Here is an 18,921-nt window from a genome sequence, read left to right on the forward strand (position 1 = left end):
AATAAATAATTACAATTGATAATGGATTTTTAGCATTAAAGAATAGTTTTTCAATGCGCTTTAAATGTTATCAGGGCCGATGTTGTGCCAAAAAGTGATCGCAGTCCAAAAAGTGATTTACGGTATTGAAACGTTTGTTTGTGTCATGACATTTGTAAACAGTTGATGTTTAAGGTGCAGTTCACGTGGAAGCCAGAGGAGGGTGGTGTTGTGCGCATAATACAAAGTGATGGCGAAACCTAAAAGACGGTGTCATGTCTGCTCCCTGAAGCAATCTCATAACAGTTTCAATCTATTTCAAGCCTGAAGCAATCTCATAACAGTTTCAATCTATTTCAAGCCAGTTAGCACATTTCTGTTATGAAGTTTAATAATTTTTTGGCAGTAAACTTTTAAATCCTTTTATTATGAATATCACGTTTTCAGATTTTCAAGAGAGACCAGACCAATAGGGCAGCAGAAATCACACAAATAAATAAATAAATAAGAGTTTTATAAAGATTAAAACAGTAAAAAAAAAAAAAGAGACTGGAATGATTATGATGTATAACACAGAATATGTACAATAACAGAGTTATAAACACGAAAACACGTGATACTTTTTATTTCATCTATAACCTCTGTGTAAATTTTGTTGATTGCAAAGTGTTTATGAATATGTTTTTAAAAGCTGGTTATCTGACTGTCAGTTAATAGCAATTAAAAAGAAAGCTGATTTTTATTATTCCTAAATGGAAAAAGTCCATTATGAATTTTTGTTATGAATTTCATTTATCAATCCACCTCCTCACTGCTCTTTCCCGGTGCAGCAGCCAGAGCTGGATCAAGCAGCCAGATGGCTTCTGGAGGAAGACTAACTGCAACAAAGGGTCTCTGGGAGGCTGCTCAGGCACAGCAGCTGAAAAATCAAAGATGAAATAAAAACTGGACCTGATCATGGTGCTGCATGAGACAAAAAGTCTAGATGATAAACCAGTGTATGAATTGGTAACACTGCTTATGATGATCATGTTTAGGTGGAAACTAGCGAGCTAACTTACTGCAAAACTCTAACTCAGTTAAATTGAATAAACTCTGTTTTCATGGATGCCTGGATGTTAAACTTAATTGTTAAACCCGGTAAAACAGCAACGCTGATCATTTTATTAAAGATGAAAGAAGTTAGACCGTTTTTAGCTCTCAGTGATCCCTCAGTGTTCGTTTGACTTTGGGACCTGAAATATGGCAGCTTTTCACTTACACATTTTTGAACCACTCATTCATAGAAATAGTTTCCAGTCAAAGATCTGGACAGATCCACCAAGTTCACAGTAGTTTTACAATTTTCTGCAGCGCAGAAAAAAAAACCCTGAAAACATCACTCCTCTGAAGTAACACATTGTGATTCATGTACAAACAACACACAATTATTGTAGATTCTTCAAAGCCTCCTTATATTCAACACTTGGGTAGGTGGTGTTATACATGCCCTCACAGCACCGGCACATCAATCACCCTATTTTCACCTTGTCACCTTCATTAAGCTGCTCTCTTTCTACAGAAGGCCCACCGCATGCATGGGGGGGGGGGGGGGGGGGGGGATACCGTGGGCCAGGGCTGTGGCATCTAACGTCTGGTTGTCAGTGTCCTTTGGAAAAGCAAGTGATTGTCCTAAAATCAGATGTCCCAGCAGATTGATCTAGTTTGCCATGCTGGCAAAAGACCAATACACCAAGACAAACAGCCATTTATGCTTTTTACACAGACAGCCCATTTAACCAGGGAACTTGACACAATGTATTTTTTTTCTATCCTCTATTTAACTAGAAGAATTGTTGTACCACACATTAAAGTTTCAAATCAGTGAAAAAGCAATCGTGCCAAAGAAATGTGATGTGTTTGTTTAAGATGACTGCAATTATGGTATTAACAGAAAACATACATCTCTGTCTCTTTTCTTTTCTGTTTAGTGTTTCACTTACCTTCTAAACTCACCAAGTACTTGCACAATCCTGAGGTTTTTAGAAAAGAACATCCCAGATTAAATAAGGAGGAGATACAGACATTAAAACTAACCTTTATTACTATGATACAAAACAATATTAATGAAGTTGTTAAAAGTGGTACTTCTTACACACACACACACACACACACACACACACACACACACACACACACACAACTCATTACAAGTGTATAAAAGTTTGAGTTGTCTGAAAAACTAAAAAAAAGAAAAGCACACAAATGTTACAATACAAAAGTTGGAACTTTATTAACACCCAGAAATACAAACTGATGGGTTGATAAATATCAAGAAGACAGTACATTTCACATAAAGACTGTGCATCATTTTAAGATGAAGAAATGCAATATGGGGTCAACCAGAGGATTAATAATCAAAATTAAGATATTCTGATATTAATGCTGCACCGCCTCGAATCTCACTATAAGTTACATCTGTTGAACTGACTTCTTGCTAGCATTTCCAAGGAAGTCAAGATGAAAAAAATAAAACCTAAAAGCAGAGGGTCCAATACATTTAACAGGAATTTGTCAAAAAGAACAACAAAAGTACTGACTGTTAATTTTTTTTTTTTGACCCTGTGACTCAGTTATTAGTTTGAAAACAAACGTTTGTATGTCTTCATAAAATACTGTAAAGCTTTTGACTCTTAGGGAGTCAGGAGCTACATGACAGATGTTATTTTGAATGACTTGGATATTTGCTGTTTACCAACCGTAAGTCTGCACAACAGAAATATTGTTCTTTTTTTTTTATTTTTTTTTATTTATTTTTTTTTATGACATCAGAAACAGCAGTATGCGACATTACGTGATGGCAGAGCTTCAGTTCATCCTTTGTCATTTTTTTTTTTTTTTTTTTTTTTTTTTTAATAAATAGGACAGAAACAGAAATATTGTTCTGAAACACATTAAAATACACAAGTGAAAGATGATATCTGTAATTAGAGCTGCCACGATTAGTCGAAGAATCACGATTACGTTGACTATCAAAATCGTCGATGACTAATTTAATAGTCAGTGCGTCGTTTGAAGCTTTGTAAGATCACAAAAGACGCAGGAATAAGTAGTAGGATTTAAGAGTGTAATGACGGACTGAAACAGAAGATGGCAGCACTGCATGTACAAGGATGCCAGCTGCCGTTAAACCCCGAAGAAGAAGATGTGTCCCAGAATTCATAGCGCAGCCCAGCGCAGTTTCCAACAATGGCGGCAGCAAGTTAGTTTTAATATTACTCTTATTATTCTTTATGGGTCACAAAATAAACGTTTAACATATTTTCAGGCGAGGCTGTAACTGTGTAAACCTCAAATATCTGCTCGGTTTATCAAGACACCACATATTTTCCTGAGTAAATCGGTTTGGCTGAGATTAAAGTTATAGTTTCTGTAAGCAAAGCAAAACTGTTTATGTGAAAAACTGTAAAATATAATTTCAGTGTTCTTTTTACATTTCATAAGAGTAAAATCCTTGTAGGAGTAAATGTATCCAAGCTTCTGACAGATGTGACAGATGTTTAACTTATTGTTGTTTACTTGTAGTGTACAATAAATAATCAAAAACACAGGATTATTCTGCAATGCTTCATTACTCATTAATGTTACAAATGTTGAAAGGTAAAAGTGTTGAATAAAATCCTAAATATTGCAAAATGCTGCAAGAACTCAGTTCTTCTTTCACTGCTTTAGGACACATCCCATTATATTGACTACTGTACACACACTACTTAATATTTAAGATACAAAAAATACTGGTTTCTGTGCATGCATCTGCAGTGAAGGTGTGTGTTGTTTTGCCATGCAGCTTTTACTTACTTAGGCGCAATCAAGCACTCTTCTTCATTTTGCCTACCATGAAGTCAAGCCAAAAAAACAAGAAAAGAAAAAAGATTTTTCTGGTATGAAGTATAACAGTTCCCTGAACTACCTCTGATAGTGTCCTCATCGTGATAATATTCCCTTTATTTATGATTAGTAATCTTTATCTTCAGAGGTGTGGGTGACAGTTTTAGTGTTTGCTTTAAAAAACAACAAAAACTCAAAACAAAAACTTGATGGAATATTTCTCTGGACAAGAGGTCCTTGGATCGCCTCTCCGTTGTCTTTGTTGAACGCAATGAAGGCAGTGAAAGAACTGCTCACTCCTGATTGGACACTGAGCTGCACCACCTTCTCCTTCACTCCTCCACTGTGGCTTCTCAGGAAGTCCTGCATTTGGGTCCTGTTATTCACTCAAACCTGACAATAACACATCACCCTGTTTTATCCACAACTGTAAATTTTCGGAGACATCCTGTTACATTTACTGAGATCAGCAACAGACTTTCTGAATTCAAACCTCAATAAAAATGTGAAAATGACTCAGCTTTTCCTTCTTTTGTTTTTACAGCATTATGGACTATAAGTTAAAGCAATTAATGATGCAGTGAATGGTGGTCAAAGGGTTGATCTTTACACAGAGCACGTCTGTCCCTTTTTATTAGCCCATTACAATTATTCCCCCATCACTTTAAAAAGGCAACAAAACATGCATGTAACATTTCTTCAGAGATGTAATTCAGTTTTAATTATATAGCGCCAAATCAACACAACAGTCACCTCAAGGTGCTTTATATTGTAAGGTAAATACACTAAGTAATACAGGAAAAAAAACCAACAATTGAATGATCCTCTTTGAGCAAGTACCTGGCAACAGTGGGAAATAAAAACTCCCCTTTAACAGGAAGAAACCTCTGGGAGATCAAGGCTCAGGAAGGGGCAGCCATTTGCCACAACTGGTTAAGGGAGAGGGGAGCAGGACAAAAGAAACACACTGTGGAAGAGAGACAAGTTAGTGTCACAATGTAAATGTTGAAGTTGGTCGACATTTTCAGATCAGACTTATGGTCTTTAAGCCAAGTTTAAAATTTGTTTTGAATGTCCTTGGTGTAGTTATTGATGTCATTACTTTTTATGACAATCTGTTCTTAAATTGTGTTTTATTTCTCACAAAAGTGAAAAGATTATGAAAGAAAGTCGAGCCAAAGAACAGAGTTGGCTCTTAGACTTCGAGTATAGGAGGCCCTCAGCAGAACTTTTAAAGAGAATAAGAAACACAGAAAACCTTAGATAAGGAGATGTGCTCTGACAGTGCAGCGCAGCACCCAGAAAGCTATTTGGCATTGGCAGAGAAGACTTAGGAAGTTATTCAGGAGCAAAACCCTGGTACTCAACTTTGCTGCTCAAACCTCAAATATATTGATACTTTTACGCCAATATACAATTTATTTCCAAAATTGTTACAACAAAGAAATAAAAAACCAAACATAGATTTCATAACTTTTTATGCTAATTATTATTTCAATCGCTACAAAACAGGCAGTTTTTGTAAATTCAGATGTAACTCTAACTACAGTCATGAATAAGCGAACATGAATGAAGACTATGTGCTGTCTTAAGACGTTCAAGCAGGGCTCTAGAGTGCGACCAATTTGGTCGCAAATACGACCAAATTTTTCAGTGGTGCGACTAAAAAGAAATATTTGGTTGCACCTGTGCGACCAACTGTTCGGGTAGCAAAAAAAAAACAAAAAACTGCAACCTTCCCTGTGGTCAACATCAGACACACATTTTGCCCCTATCGTGGACTAAACCAATCAGAGATAGTAAGGGGCGGGACCTCTCTGATTCGCCATGGTCCAGATGAAGGTGCAGGTGGAAGTGGGAGGTGAGTAGCTTGAATGAGGTAGAGGGAGGTCATGCACTTAAATTAACACACAGACATAGCCTGTCTGGGTAAACTGTTTGCAAGTGTTGTTTAAGTCTAACAAGTAGAATAAATAGATGTATCTGGAGGAACTGAGAGAGGAACTGTTCTGTTTTAGAATATGGCCGATGTTGTTTTTATCTGGGGTGACATATATTGTTGGTCATCATATGTATAAAATGATCCATCTTAACTGTTGTAAGGAAGTTCGATGCTGTTTGGGTGATCGTGCTCGACTTCCCCCCATATGTTTTCTAATTAAATCCTGTTTTGACGCATCTGAATGAGACTCTGCAGTCGTTTGTCTCTCTCCTCAAAAACGAACAGGTGACATCAACAACAGACACACATTTTGCCCCTATCGTGGACTAAACCAATCAGAGATAGTAAGGGGCGGGACCTCTCTGATTCGCCGTGGTCCAGATGAAAGTGCAGGTGGAAATGGGAGGTGAGTAGCTTGAATAAAGCGATATCAATTCATTAAATCCTGAATGACTTTTAAATATAACTGTGTTTTGCCAGAAACGCCAGATTCTCAGATTAAAGCTCACAAAACCATTTCAATAACAACCAAACAGCAAATGAGAGCAGGTACACGGATTCCACACAAAGACGTAAACACAGAGCGGACCCGACGCATCAGAATCAGCTTTGTCTTTCTCGGCTTTCTCACCCGACGGCCCGTAGACGGACACGCTGTCGGAGCTCAGCGATTCTGATGCGTCCGGTCTGTGATTACATCTTTTTGCGCTGATTCTGAGCTGCAGGTTTTGTCTCTTTCAACCAAAATTCGCCGAGCCAGCAGCAAAAGAAGCAGCAAACTGCGCTTCACATTTGATCAATGTCGTTATGAATTTTGCTGTTTTGCTTCCACGACTATTAAAATCACACTTCATGCACAGCTAGCTCTCTCTCTATCTCTCTCTGTACTTCAAGAACAGTTTCCCGTCTCCAATCTCTGTTTCCTGTATTATTCATTCGCTTATTACCCACCAGTCTACCGTTGTTTACAGCGCTGCTGTCTTTTTCTTTTCTTTTTCTTTTTTTCACTTAAATGACCTCGGACAAGAAAGCCTATTTTTTCTGTTGTTCAATACTGAAGAAATTTAAACTTTATATGCAGAAAATTGTAGAATATTTTTAAGGTTATCTGCTATAAAAAGCCAGACCAGGAAAATCTCCTTCATGTTTTTCTGTGTTTTATTCTCAGTTACTTTCACACAAAGGCATCTGCTGTGATGTTCACAATTCTGATGAAGTCAGTACTGATAAATGATCAGAATTATAATATTTCTGACTGTCTGAGGCTAAGTGGAATCGAATTGGGACTTTGAGAACTGGAATCGAAGGGATTATAGAAATCAGTGATGATACCCAGCCCTAGTGAGCAGCCTAGGCACGACAGAAGTGGATGTAGCTGTAATAAGAAAATTACTATTGATAACTTTTCTGTTAAGTTAAGGCCTGATCCTTCTGAAATTCATAGCCAGTGCTCTGACACGGTGTCATCAATCTTTGAATGCTGAAAAAGCACAGTGTATCCAGAAAAACACATAATATTATATAAATTATTATAAAATTTGTGTGCGCCTAACTTTTGTGCCGTAGAAAACACAACAATGATATAAAACAGCTCTGTATCAAAGGCAGTGTGGAGTAAGCAGACCTGCTTCTGTTCACTATGAAGATGAAGCTACTTTAAGAAAACTCTCAGAGTCGCAGAGCTTCTTTCTTCACGCTGCAACCCAGCAGGACATTTCCAGCATCCACACACTCTGACACACACGGTGCTAAAAACACAACACAGATATTAAAATAATGATTGTGGGAGGAAAGCTGTAGAATGAAACAGTTTTTTAAAGCTGTTATTTTATCTGTTACAATCATTGCTAGTACCATTGTGAGCACAGAGCCACGAGGCAGCCTTCATAGCCAGAAGCTCCCACTCGTCCTTTGCATCCATCTTGAAACCATGAAGCCAGATCAGAGCCAGAATGGTGGCCCACACTTCACTGCTGGTCTAATTCCCCAAATCAAAACCAATCAAATAAACCAGACAGAACACACATTTTACTTTCTACAACCAGTAATATTACATATGTTTGTGTACTTCTTTGTCACACGGGGTCACCAAGGTGGGCAGCTTTGCATATTTGATTTGGCAGATTATTACACTGGATGCTCTTCCTGATGAAATCCCAAACTGTGATGTCATAAATGCTCTAAAATAATGTGCTGACATGTTTTTACAACAACTGATGAGGAAAATAATTTCTGCTGCCGTGTGGTTTCTGGATAATATCAGACGCTGGTGCAGCTCAGTGGGAGGTTAGGAGTGTGATTACCACCAGTGTTTTAGCTTCTGATATGCAGATGTTTATTCTCAGGCTGTGAGGCAGGCCTACGTTTAGTTTGACTTCATTTTATATGTTTTATGGTGTGTTTTTAATTATATCATGTGTTTTTGTTCAAATTATAGAATCAAATCTGTTTTATCTCACATCATCATTTTGTGTTAATATTTAAATTGACAGCAGTGCATCTTTTCAGGCTTTGACTTTTCCACCTCCTCGTTGGTCTGTCCCAGTGCAGCAGCCAGAGCTGGATCAAGGAGCCAGCAGCCAGACGCCTCCTGCAGGGAGACTAACTGCAGCAAAGGGTCTCTGGGTGGCTGCTCAGGCACAGCAGCTGGAAAATCTAAGATGCAATAAAAACAAAACCCGATTATGGTGCTAGATGACAAACAGAACTCTACATGATAACTCAGTGCATAAAACACCGCACTGTAAACTATGCAACAGATAAATATTATGTTTTTCACTTGAAAATTACATCTTAAAAATGTAATCATTACATAAGAGCTCCACATCAAACACATTAATCACATCATCTTTGTAGTGAAATAGCTGATGACTCATTAAACGTTTCCATGCAATTTATCCACAGTGAAAAATATTCACTTTGCTGGATCTGAAAATCACGATTTCCGAGGTCAAACGAGATCGGGCGTGTTCAGGGTGGTGTGGCCGTAAGCGTAGACATTGAGGGCTAGCAGGAGGGACTATGCGCTTACCTGCTGCTCTCTGGCAGGTAGCTCCATGCCCTCCTGGGTTTTAAATGCACCTTAGAACACACATGCATCAACACTACAATGAGCGGGTGGAGGGAGGTTTGGAGTCTTCTCTCACCCCCGTTCTCTGCGGCCCGCTGGAGCGGGGGGGCTAGGAGGAGGAGTTGGCCGTCCGACTGCGGTCTGGAGTGTGGGGCCTCCCTGCTGCTGCGGAGTCAGGGCGGTCTGCCTCTCCCCACCGCAGGGAAAAGGGTAACACCACCTGGGTCTGGGTGCAGTTCCCCCCTTCAGGGGCAAGGGTACCTAGACCCGGTTCGTAGAGTACGCTTGGGGAGTGTGATCGTGTGTACAGCGTCTCTTTATGTCTGTCTCCACGTTGGTTGAGTGTGGAGTAAGTGTATATGAGAGCATGAGGGTGGGAATGGATGTTTGTGTCTGTGTGTGCCTGTATGTCTGTGTCTATATGTCAGGTTGGGTGTCAGGCGCCACCTCTCTGGGGACATCTCAGGCCCTCCAAGGTTTGGAGGCCTATCTTCCCCCACCACCACTTCCCCTGCCAGTGGCGGACTCCCTCAGACATCAGTGCGTTGGTGGTTCTTTGTGTCTGGGGATGGGCGTCCAGGTACACACCGGCTCACTCCTTGGCGGCCGCTTATCGGGGCCTGGAGCCTGGGGCTCGCTCGGGCCACTTCGGAGGTGGGGTGCCCCCGGCCTCTCGGCCTGGGCCTCGGTCACTCAGGCACAGCTGGCTGCCAGCGGAGCTCACGGGCGCGTCACTGCAACTCCCCCTGGCTTCCTTGGTCTCTTGTGTTCTGGGGGCCTCTGGATGTCTGGAGTTTTGATCTCCTCCATACCTGCTTCATGCCCTGAAGGACGGGGCTGTGGCCCCCCCACACCCTCTAGCAGATCATTACATCAAGGAACTTTTTAAAAAAAACAAGCGCGTCCATGCTCACAGGTGTACACACGGGTGATCACCCCCACAAACTACACCCTTTTTGGCTCCTACCTCAAAGCACACTGTGTTCTGCTGATCTTACGTGCTGCACAATAATGTTTAATATTTAGTATTTACTGTCATATTCCCATATATCATTGTGATGTTGTTTATTCTATTACTCTTGTTCTCTTCTGCTTGTTTTCTTTTGTCTTTCTCAACAGGTGATCCAGGTGATCGATAGATGCATTTTTTTTTTCTGCCCATTCTGTTGGGTTTTGTTTTTTGCCCTTCTCCCCTGTTTCTCTTTCTTTCTCCCCTTCTTTCCCCCAGTCAAGTCTGTCCCGTATTCAGCAAGTGAAAATAAAATAAACAATAAAAGGTGAATCAAATGGACCATTACGGCAAGGCTGGGATGGTCAATTTGGTAAAGTAAATCCGTTGGGCATCTTTCTTTGCCTTTAGACAATAATTCTGATGGTAAAAGAGCCAAACGGGACAGGCAAGAAAAGAAAAAAAAGAAAATCACGTGTTCATTTCATTAGACACTAGCAATACTATTAAACTGGACCTTATCATTCTCATATAGCACTAAATGTGAAACTGAGTCATATCATAACAATCTATATATGTAATATGTGTTTGCCTGAATCTTCCAGCACAAACAGAAAGAGGAGCTGTTGTCTGAGTATCAATGCAAATACACACCAGAAATCGTTCAGTAAAGACAAATTTAATAAATGAAATCTGGTGAGAGGGCCTTTGATGTTTCTCTTTGGATCATCCTTCCATCCATTTCTTCAGCTTATCCAATTCAAGATTGGAGCCATCCCAGCTGTTATGGGGCCAGAGGCAGGAGTACAACCTGGACAGGTCAGTCTAACACAGAGAAACAGACAACTATTCACACTCACATTCAACCTAACTGCATCTCTCTGGACTGTGGGATGAAGCTGGAGTACCTGGAGGGAACCACAAAGGCGCCAGGACTGTCTTGCTCTCAGGTGACGGCCGTTCACGCTGCTCTGAAGACCCTCAGTTGTCTTTGGATCATCCTGTTGTTTGTCTCCCAGTGTCGTTGCTGCTCTTCTCCTTTCAAAGACAAACACCAAATAACACCAAATGAGAGTGAATCACTTCAGAACAACGGGAACACTCCTGGTTATTGTGAGCAAACGTCATAACAAGATGAATATATTTACCATTTTACTGAGGGAACATCTTCTGTGTGGAGTTTCTTCTCATCTTGGCTCTTTTTCCTGACATTTAGAAACAAGAGGCAGAAAAGAAAGAATAAAAGTTAAAACCTCAACGATTTTTTAATGTTTGGGATATTTTAGAAACAAACGTAAACACTATTTACTACTTACCACTTTGTTCATTCTTGCTGACGTTCACTCTCCTCATCTTCTCTCTAAAGGACAAATGACAGTAAAGAGGGAATCGTTTTAGTAACTTTATCAACCAGGTGAGCAGAACTTTAGATATTTATCAATATTCTGATTAAAAGCAGAGTGAATACTTATCTTTTTACGAGAAAGGGTTCAATCCGTCCTGTCTTAGGTCTTAATGTCACCTTGTCTCCTCTCTGTTTTCTCTGAAAAACAAAAGACAAATGGGAAGAAAAAAATTAGTAAATGATTTCAGCAACTAGAGGAAGTGTTCACTGAGGAGGAGCTGTCATAATAATATAAAATCAATATGTACTTATCTTTTTTTTAATGAGAGTTTACAGAGCACGCTGGCTTCGCTCCTCCCTCCGCTCCTCTCTGAAAGTCACCTGGATAAAGGATAATAACAATTAATAGCATCATCAAAACAGACAAACCTGAAAGAATTGCTGATCAGAGTTGTGACAGAGTCGCAGGTTAGATGGATGTATACTTATCTTTCACAATGAGAGCGTTTGCATCTTCCTTTAGAGAGAAGATGAGGAGAGTGAACGTCAGCAAGAATGAACAAAGTGGTAAGTAGTAAATAGTGTTTACGGTTGTTTCTAAAATATCCCAAACATTAAAAAATCGTTGAGGTTTTAACTTTTATTCTTTCTTTTCTGCCTCTTGTTTCTAAATGTCAGGAAAAAGAGCCAAGATGAGAAGAAACTCCACACAGAAGATGTTCCCTCAGTAAAATGGTAAATATATGTGTACTTTGTACTTTAAATGTGTAAAATGAGTTCTTATCTTTTTTTTGTGAGAGGGCCTTTAATGTTTCTCTTTGGATCATCCTTCCATCCATTTCTTCAGCTTATCCAATTCAAGATTGGAGCCATCCCAGCTGTTATGGGGCCAGAGGCAGGAGTACAACCTGGACAGGTCAGTCTAACACAGAGAAACAGACAACTATTCACACTCACATTCAACCTAACTGCATCTCTCTGGACTGTGGGATGAAGCTGGAGTACCTGGAGGGAACCACAAAGGCGCCAGGACTGTCTTGCTCTCAGGTGACGGCCGTTCACGCTGCTCTGAAGACCCTCAGTTGTCTTTGGATGAAATAACACCAAATGAGAGTGAATCACTTCAGAAACACAGGAACACTCCTGGTTATTGTGAGCAAACGTCATAACAAGATGAATATATTTACCATTTTACTGAGGGAAAATCTTCTGTGTGGAGTTTCTTCGCAGCGTGACTCTTTTTCCTGACTTTTAGAAACAAGAGGCAGAAAAGAAAGAATAAAAGTTAAAACCTCGACGATTTTCAAATATTTTAGGACATTATTTTAGAAACAACCTTAAGCACTATTTACTACTTACCACTTTGTTCAGGCTTGCTGACGTTCGACATGCTTCACTGTATATTATAATCTCAAGCGCTTCCTTGCTGGACTCGGGCTCCGGATGCTGCTCTCTTCCTCCGGAGCCTTCCTCTTAGCACGCTTTGCCGACATATTTAGAAAACGGCAGAGCACCGAAGTGAGAAGTCTGCCGTCCGCGCTGTAGTCTGTTATTCTCCAGCGGTTCGTCATCTCAGTGTCCTCTGTTCGGTAAACAGTGGAGATGACTCTGGTGACGAGGAGGCCGTCGACAGTCAAGGTGCCGACACGGTTCCTCCGATCTGCCTTCAGCACAGCAAGATCCGCTTTCTCTGGAAGAACTGGAGTCAGGAAGCGTGGATGAGAGCTGGAGCCCGCAGGCGGCAGCATCATGCCAGCTGGTGAGTCCGTAGGAGGAGAAGGAGTGGTGTTCTCTCTCTGGCTCTGCCTCACATGGACAAATGGTGTCGTCACCTGGTCCCGATGGAACAATCCTTTAAAAGGTATGTAAGGAAAGTCCTTGGACCCCGTCACCAGGTTATGGTAAAGAGTGAGGACCAGGTGGGACATGGAGTCCAGTTGGCTGCTGCTCAGTTCACGGTTCCTCAAGTTAATGACGACCATCTGAGGAGCAGTGATTGGACTCACCAGCTCAGCTACGAGAAAGCAAAGCATGCGTGTACGTTAATCATGTGATCACACAAACTAAAGCCTGAATTTAAATTGTCCAGACATGGCTTTACATCATCATAAGCTCTTCCACACACAAACAGTAAGAAGCTCCCAGCAGAACTCATTGTTTATGAAAGCCTTCACCTTTTTTGGTAAAAGTTTTCATGCAGTGTAAGGCTGCATGGACTTTCACTGAGGTTTTAATACGCATTCACATTAAGGAGTAATATCTTCATATTAGTTGAGCATCGATATTTTGAGAATAAAGCAGCTACATTTAGGTGAGAAACCTCCCACCTCCTTATTGCAGGCACACACTGTTTCAATCTCAAACTCATCCAGCGACTCTGTGAACTTTTAAAACTCCATTCTCCAGCTTTATAAAATTCACAATCTATGAAACTTTCACGTATAACTCAGCGCCAGCAGCCCAAACATGTCAACTCAAACCCTCTACATGCAAAAACGGCCGCGCGCTGACGTCAGCGTCCTCCAATGCCTTACGTCGTTTCCAGGGCGCGTGCATTCAATTGTTTTTTTTTTCCAGCGATTTAAAAAAAAACATGGCGCCATCTTTATAGTGTACTGGCACATGTTAAAATTGATGTTACTCAAGTATGAAACATCTCATCCTAAACGTTAACACTCATGAAGTCCTACTTCCAAACAATAAAAGACAAAAATCTAAGTTGTATTTGTTTGCTAGCACTCTGACATATTAGCCTGCTGTACTCACCATAGCGTTGATCTAACACCTCGTCAATAAAAAGGGAGAACAGGTGCATCTCGCGACTGAAGTTTGTAGAAGTCATTTTGCAAATCCTTCTTGAAGATTTTCAAACGTTGGCTGTAGTTTGAAAAATCCGAGTTTTCACAGCACTAGTGGGAAAAAGCTCCTGTTTGCGCTCAAACGTGAAACCCGAATTCCAATTTTGCCTCCTGCTTTTATACCTGCACTCAAACACGTCATCATCACCATGACTCCCAGTGCCACCGAAAATCAATTTTATTTATTTAAAATAAAGTTCGTCTAATTATCATAGCTTTTTCAAAAATATATATATTTCTCATTTTATTTTACTCTTTTATTCATCCTTTATAAAAAATATGTTGCCAAACTTTGTCGTTTTAATTCTTTAAAAAAATCATTAATTCACCAGTTTACAAAAATGAAGATCGATATCTGAAATTTAAATTAATAAATAAATAATTACAATTGATAATGGATTTTTAGCATTACAGAATAGTTTTTCAATGCGCTTTAAATGTTATCAGAGCCGATATTGTGCCAAAAAGTGATCGCAGTCCAAAAAGTGATTTACGGTACTGAAACGTTTGTTTGTGTCATGACATTTGTAAACAGTTGATGTTTAAGGTGCAGTTCACGTGGAAGCCAGAGGAGGGTGGTGTTGTGCGCATAATACAAAGTGATGGCGAAACCTAAAAGACGGTGTCATGTCTGCTCCCTGAAGCAATCTCATAACAGTTTCAATCTATTTCAAGCCAGTTAGCACATTTCTGTTATGAAGTTTAATAATTTTTGGCAGTAAACTTTTAAATCCTTTTATTATGAATATCACGTTTTCAGATTTTCAAGAGAGACCAGACCAATAGGGCAGCAGAAATCATAAAAATAAATAAATAAATAAGAGTTTTATAAAGATTAAAACAGTAAAAAAAAAAAGAGAGAGACTGGAATGATTATGATGTATAACACAGAATATGTACAATAACAGAGTTATAAACACGAAAACACGTGATACTTTTTATTTCATCTATAACCTCTGTGTAAATTTTGTTGATTGCAAAGTGTTTATGAATATGTTTTTAAAAGCTGCTTATCTGACTGTCAGTTAATAGCAATTAAAAAGAAAGCTGATTTTTATTATTCCTAAATGGAAAAAGTCCATTATGAATTTTTGTTATGAATTTCATTTATCAATCCACCTCCTCACTGCTCTTTCCCGGTGCAGCAGCCAGAGCTGGATCAAGCAGCCAGATGGCTTCTGGAGGAAGACTAACTGCAACAAAGGGTCTCTGGGAGGCTGCTCAGGCACAGCAGCTGAAAAATCAAAGATGAAATAAAAACTGGACCTGATCATGGTGCTGCATGAGACAAAAAGTCTAGATGATAAACCAGTGTATGAATTGGTAACACTGCTTATGATGATCATGTTTAGATGGAAACTAGCGAGCTAACTTACTGCAAACCTCTAACTCAGTTAAATTGAATAAACTCTGTTTTCATGGACGCCTGGATGTTAAACTTAATTGTTAAACCCGGTAAAACAGCAACGCTGATCATTTTATTAAAGATGAAAGAAGTTAGACCGTTTTTAGCTCTCAGTGATCCCTCAGTGTTCGTTTGACTTTGGGACCTGAAATATGGCAGCTTTTCACTTACACATTTTTGAACCACTCATTCATAGAAATAGTTTCCAGTCAAAGATCTGGACAGATCCACCAAGTTCACAGTAGTTTTTCAATTTTCTGCAGCGCAGAAAAAAACCCCCTGAAAACATCACTCCTCTGAAGTAACACATTGTGATTCATGTACAAACAACACACAATTATTGTAGATTCTTCAAAGCCTCCTTATATTCAACACTTGGGCAGGTGGTGTTATACATGCCCTCACAGCACCGGCACATCAATCACCCTATTTTCACCTTGTCACCTTCATTAAGCTGCTCTCTTTCTACAGAAGGCCCACCGCATGCATGGGGGGGGGGGGGGGATACCGTGGGCCAGGGCTGTGGCATCTAACGTCTGGTTGTCAGTGTCCTTTGGAAAAGCAAGTGATTGTCCTAAAATCAGATGTTCCAGCAGATTGATCTAGTTTGCCAACAACATGAGAGGCTGCTCCTACCTGTCCTGGTGAGCTGGGCATAAATCAGTGACCTCTGACCCTGGAAAAGTGTTGTGATTAGTGGAGAGAGGACAGTGACAGACACTTCCTTTGGTAAATCCAATATGACTGAGATGTCGACCACAGTCAGCTGCAGAGCAAACTGCAGCGACTGCATCACCTGAAAAATAATGAAAAACCCTGAAAAAATATACATTTATGTTTTTGGAATTTATGTCTTCTGTTCAAATACTAATATCATCTTGCCTTTTCATGATAATTGTTATGACTCATTGTCTTACTTTTGGTTGCATCCTGTCAGTCCCTGTGATGAACTGAGCGTGACCTCCTCCTTGGCCATCCCATTGATGAGAGCAGAGCTGGCCCCTTCCCCAATCCCAAAAGAGAAACACCTGCAATACAACAGCTGTTTTTAAGACACACAGGTTTGGTACGCAGAGAACCTGAATTCTCAATCACTTCTTTGGTGCTCCCCACCTCTCCATCAGTAAAGACAAACAGCAAGAGAGGAGAGTTTTTTCACCTACACAAGCAAAAGCTCAACTCTTTGGCAGGTATACAAGTATGCTTTCAGTAATCTGTTTTAGCAAGTAAATCAAACATAACCTGGAGTTTTGCAGAATCATCCAAAGGCAACATGGTGTTTTACAGTGATATCACTTTAAGTCACTGAGATCACATGAATACAACTCACGGGAAGATGTGTTCACAACGAGACCCCAAACTGTAAAATGTTTGAATAGCAGCCCATTGGTAAACTCTTCAACAGGAGCAGAGGACTGTCCTGAAGGGAAGAGGGAAAGATGGTGAGGCCACTGTGTGAGAGGAACGATTTGAGGAAATATTTTGTAACTCTAACACCACTTTATGAATACTCTGGCACTGCTGGTGCGAGTATTACTCATATTTTCAGATTGATTCACTACCAACACAAACTCTCCACATGAAGCCATTGAACACATCAGAGACATGAAAAGGACAGAAAAATGTCAAGTTTACAGTTTCTAATATATTCCAATACAATTAAATTCCAGGTTGAAGAACTGGGATCTTGAATTTTTATTTGCAAACTAATGACTTCACTTATTTTTCACTCACCCGGCTCAGCAGAGGCCTGTCCTGCCTCCACCACAGCAGTGGGCTGGTGGGCGTCTTTGTAATAAATCAGCAGTTCAACATCTCTGTCAAACTTGTGTCCTGCAGCCAGCTTGACCTGCACACCACAAACACATTCATATTTATTCATCAGTAACAAGTAACAACCACACGCAGCAGACACATCAGCACTCTACCTACCGTGGCCTGGGTTTGATCAGTGTTGAGGTACTGCAGAGGGTCCAGGGAGCAGTTGGACTCTACTTTATGGATTGGACGAGGAGAGGAGACAGAAGAAACATCACTGGACAACCAAAACTATTTTACAGCTATTTTAGTTTAAAACCATAAAAAGTGACAGAAAAGGAATATGTTTGTTTTTGTAAATATGCTCTTGACTTTTATGATCTATGGATGGTATAATGACAAATATCAGTATAATGAGGAAAACATCATTTTTGCCTCTCTTTTTTTAAAACAAACCTTTAAAGTGATATAAGATTTTATGTCAGCGAGAGTTAGTGAGTGTTAAGTAATTATAAACCTCTTTATGATCTAACTTTTTGGAAAAAATAAGGGAAACTCCACGTAACATTTTCTTAATTAGTTAAAACCATTTACTGATATAAAGTCATGACATTTGGCCAGCTTGAAGATGGAGAGAAAGACGGACACTCTTTTTTTATTAATCCTTTATTTATCCAGGTAAAAAAAATCTCATTGAGATTAAAAATCTCATTTCCAAGAGAGACCTGGCATCATGGCAACAAAAGTCACATACCACATAACATTTAAAACAAATACAATATCCCATACCAACATGTGTAAAATATACAATAACACATTAAAAACAATCACACTGAGTAAAAGAGCTGTTCTCTCGTTCCTTTAAGACAGACTTAAACTCTCCCAAGGTAACCAATTCTAATAATTTGAGTTCCTTCTGCAGATTATTCCAGGAAGCAGGGGCAGCGTATTTAAAACCTTTTTCCCCAATTCTGTTCTGATTTTTGGGACAATCAATTGTATGATTTTGTTCGAACGAAGGCTGTATTGGTTGTGGTCTTTCTCGAATTGATGAGATTCTAGATTGGTTTTGGTGTTTCTGTGTGAAATCAGTAAAAACATGAACATAATCGCCATCTAGTGGCAGAGAAAAGGAATTAAAACACTTTGTGAATGAGCTGCCACAGCAGTGGTCCAATCTTCTACTGTGTTAGGAGTATTCAGACAATTTTGACATACTTTTTTTCCACAATGGTAAAACCAATATTAGGTACATAATTCATGACAAATAAACATGTAAAAGGGGTTGATGATATAAAACAGCTCTGTATCAAAGGCAGTGTGGAGTAAGCAGACCTGCTTCTGTTCACTCTGAAGATGAAGCTACTTTAAGAAAACTCTCAGAGTCCCAGAGCTTCTTTCTTCACGCTGCAACCCAGCAGGACATTTCCAGCATCCACACACTCTGACACACACGGTGATAAAAACACAAAACAGATATTAAAATAATGATTGTGGGAGGAAAGCTGTAGAATGAAACAGTTTTTTAAAGCTGTTATTTTATCTGTTACAATCATTGCTAGTACCATTGTGAGCACAGAGCCACGAGGCAGCCTTCATAGCCAGAAGCTCCCACTCGTCCTTTGCATCCATCTTGAAACCATGAAGCCAGATCAGAGCCAGAATGGTGGCCCACACTTCACTGCTGGTCTAATTCCCCAAATCAAAATCAATCAAATAAACCAGACAGAACACACATTTTACTTTCT

General features: G+C 39.8%; 1 protein-coding gene across 1 annotated transcript; it reads right to left on the minus strand.

Moving 5' to 3' along the window:
- Positions 1-10,470: 10,470 nt before the first annotated feature.
- LOC146559395 (uncharacterized) lies at positions 10,471-14,105 on the minus strand. Its single transcript, XM_085245319.1, has 8 exons — positions 13,919-14,105; positions 12,512-13,166; positions 12,340-12,400; positions 12,158-12,238; positions 11,124-12,074; positions 10,956-11,012; positions 10,716-10,845; positions 10,471-10,632 (listed from the first exon to the last, which is right to left on the minus strand). The coding sequence occupies exons 1-2, from the start codon at positions 13,992-13,994 to the stop codon at positions 12,556-12,558; spliced, it is 687 nt and encodes a 228-aa protein (XP_085101445.1). The 5' UTR covers positions 13,995-14,105; the 3' UTR covers positions 10,471-10,632; positions 10,716-10,845; positions 10,956-11,012; positions 11,124-12,074; positions 12,158-12,238; positions 12,340-12,400; positions 12,512-12,555.
- Between the last annotated feature and the right edge of the window lie 4,816 nt (positions 14,106-18,921).

The sequence above is a fragment of the Mchenga conophoros genome, linkage group LG14 (assembly GCF_057382185.1).
Source record: "Mchenga conophoros isolate Kocher_MC1m ecotype Shallow Benthic linkage group LG14, M_conophoros_male_GT1.1, whole genome shotgun sequence".
NCBI classification, from domain to species: Eukaryota; Metazoa; Chordata; class Actinopteri; order Cichliformes; family Cichlidae; genus Mchenga; species Mchenga conophoros.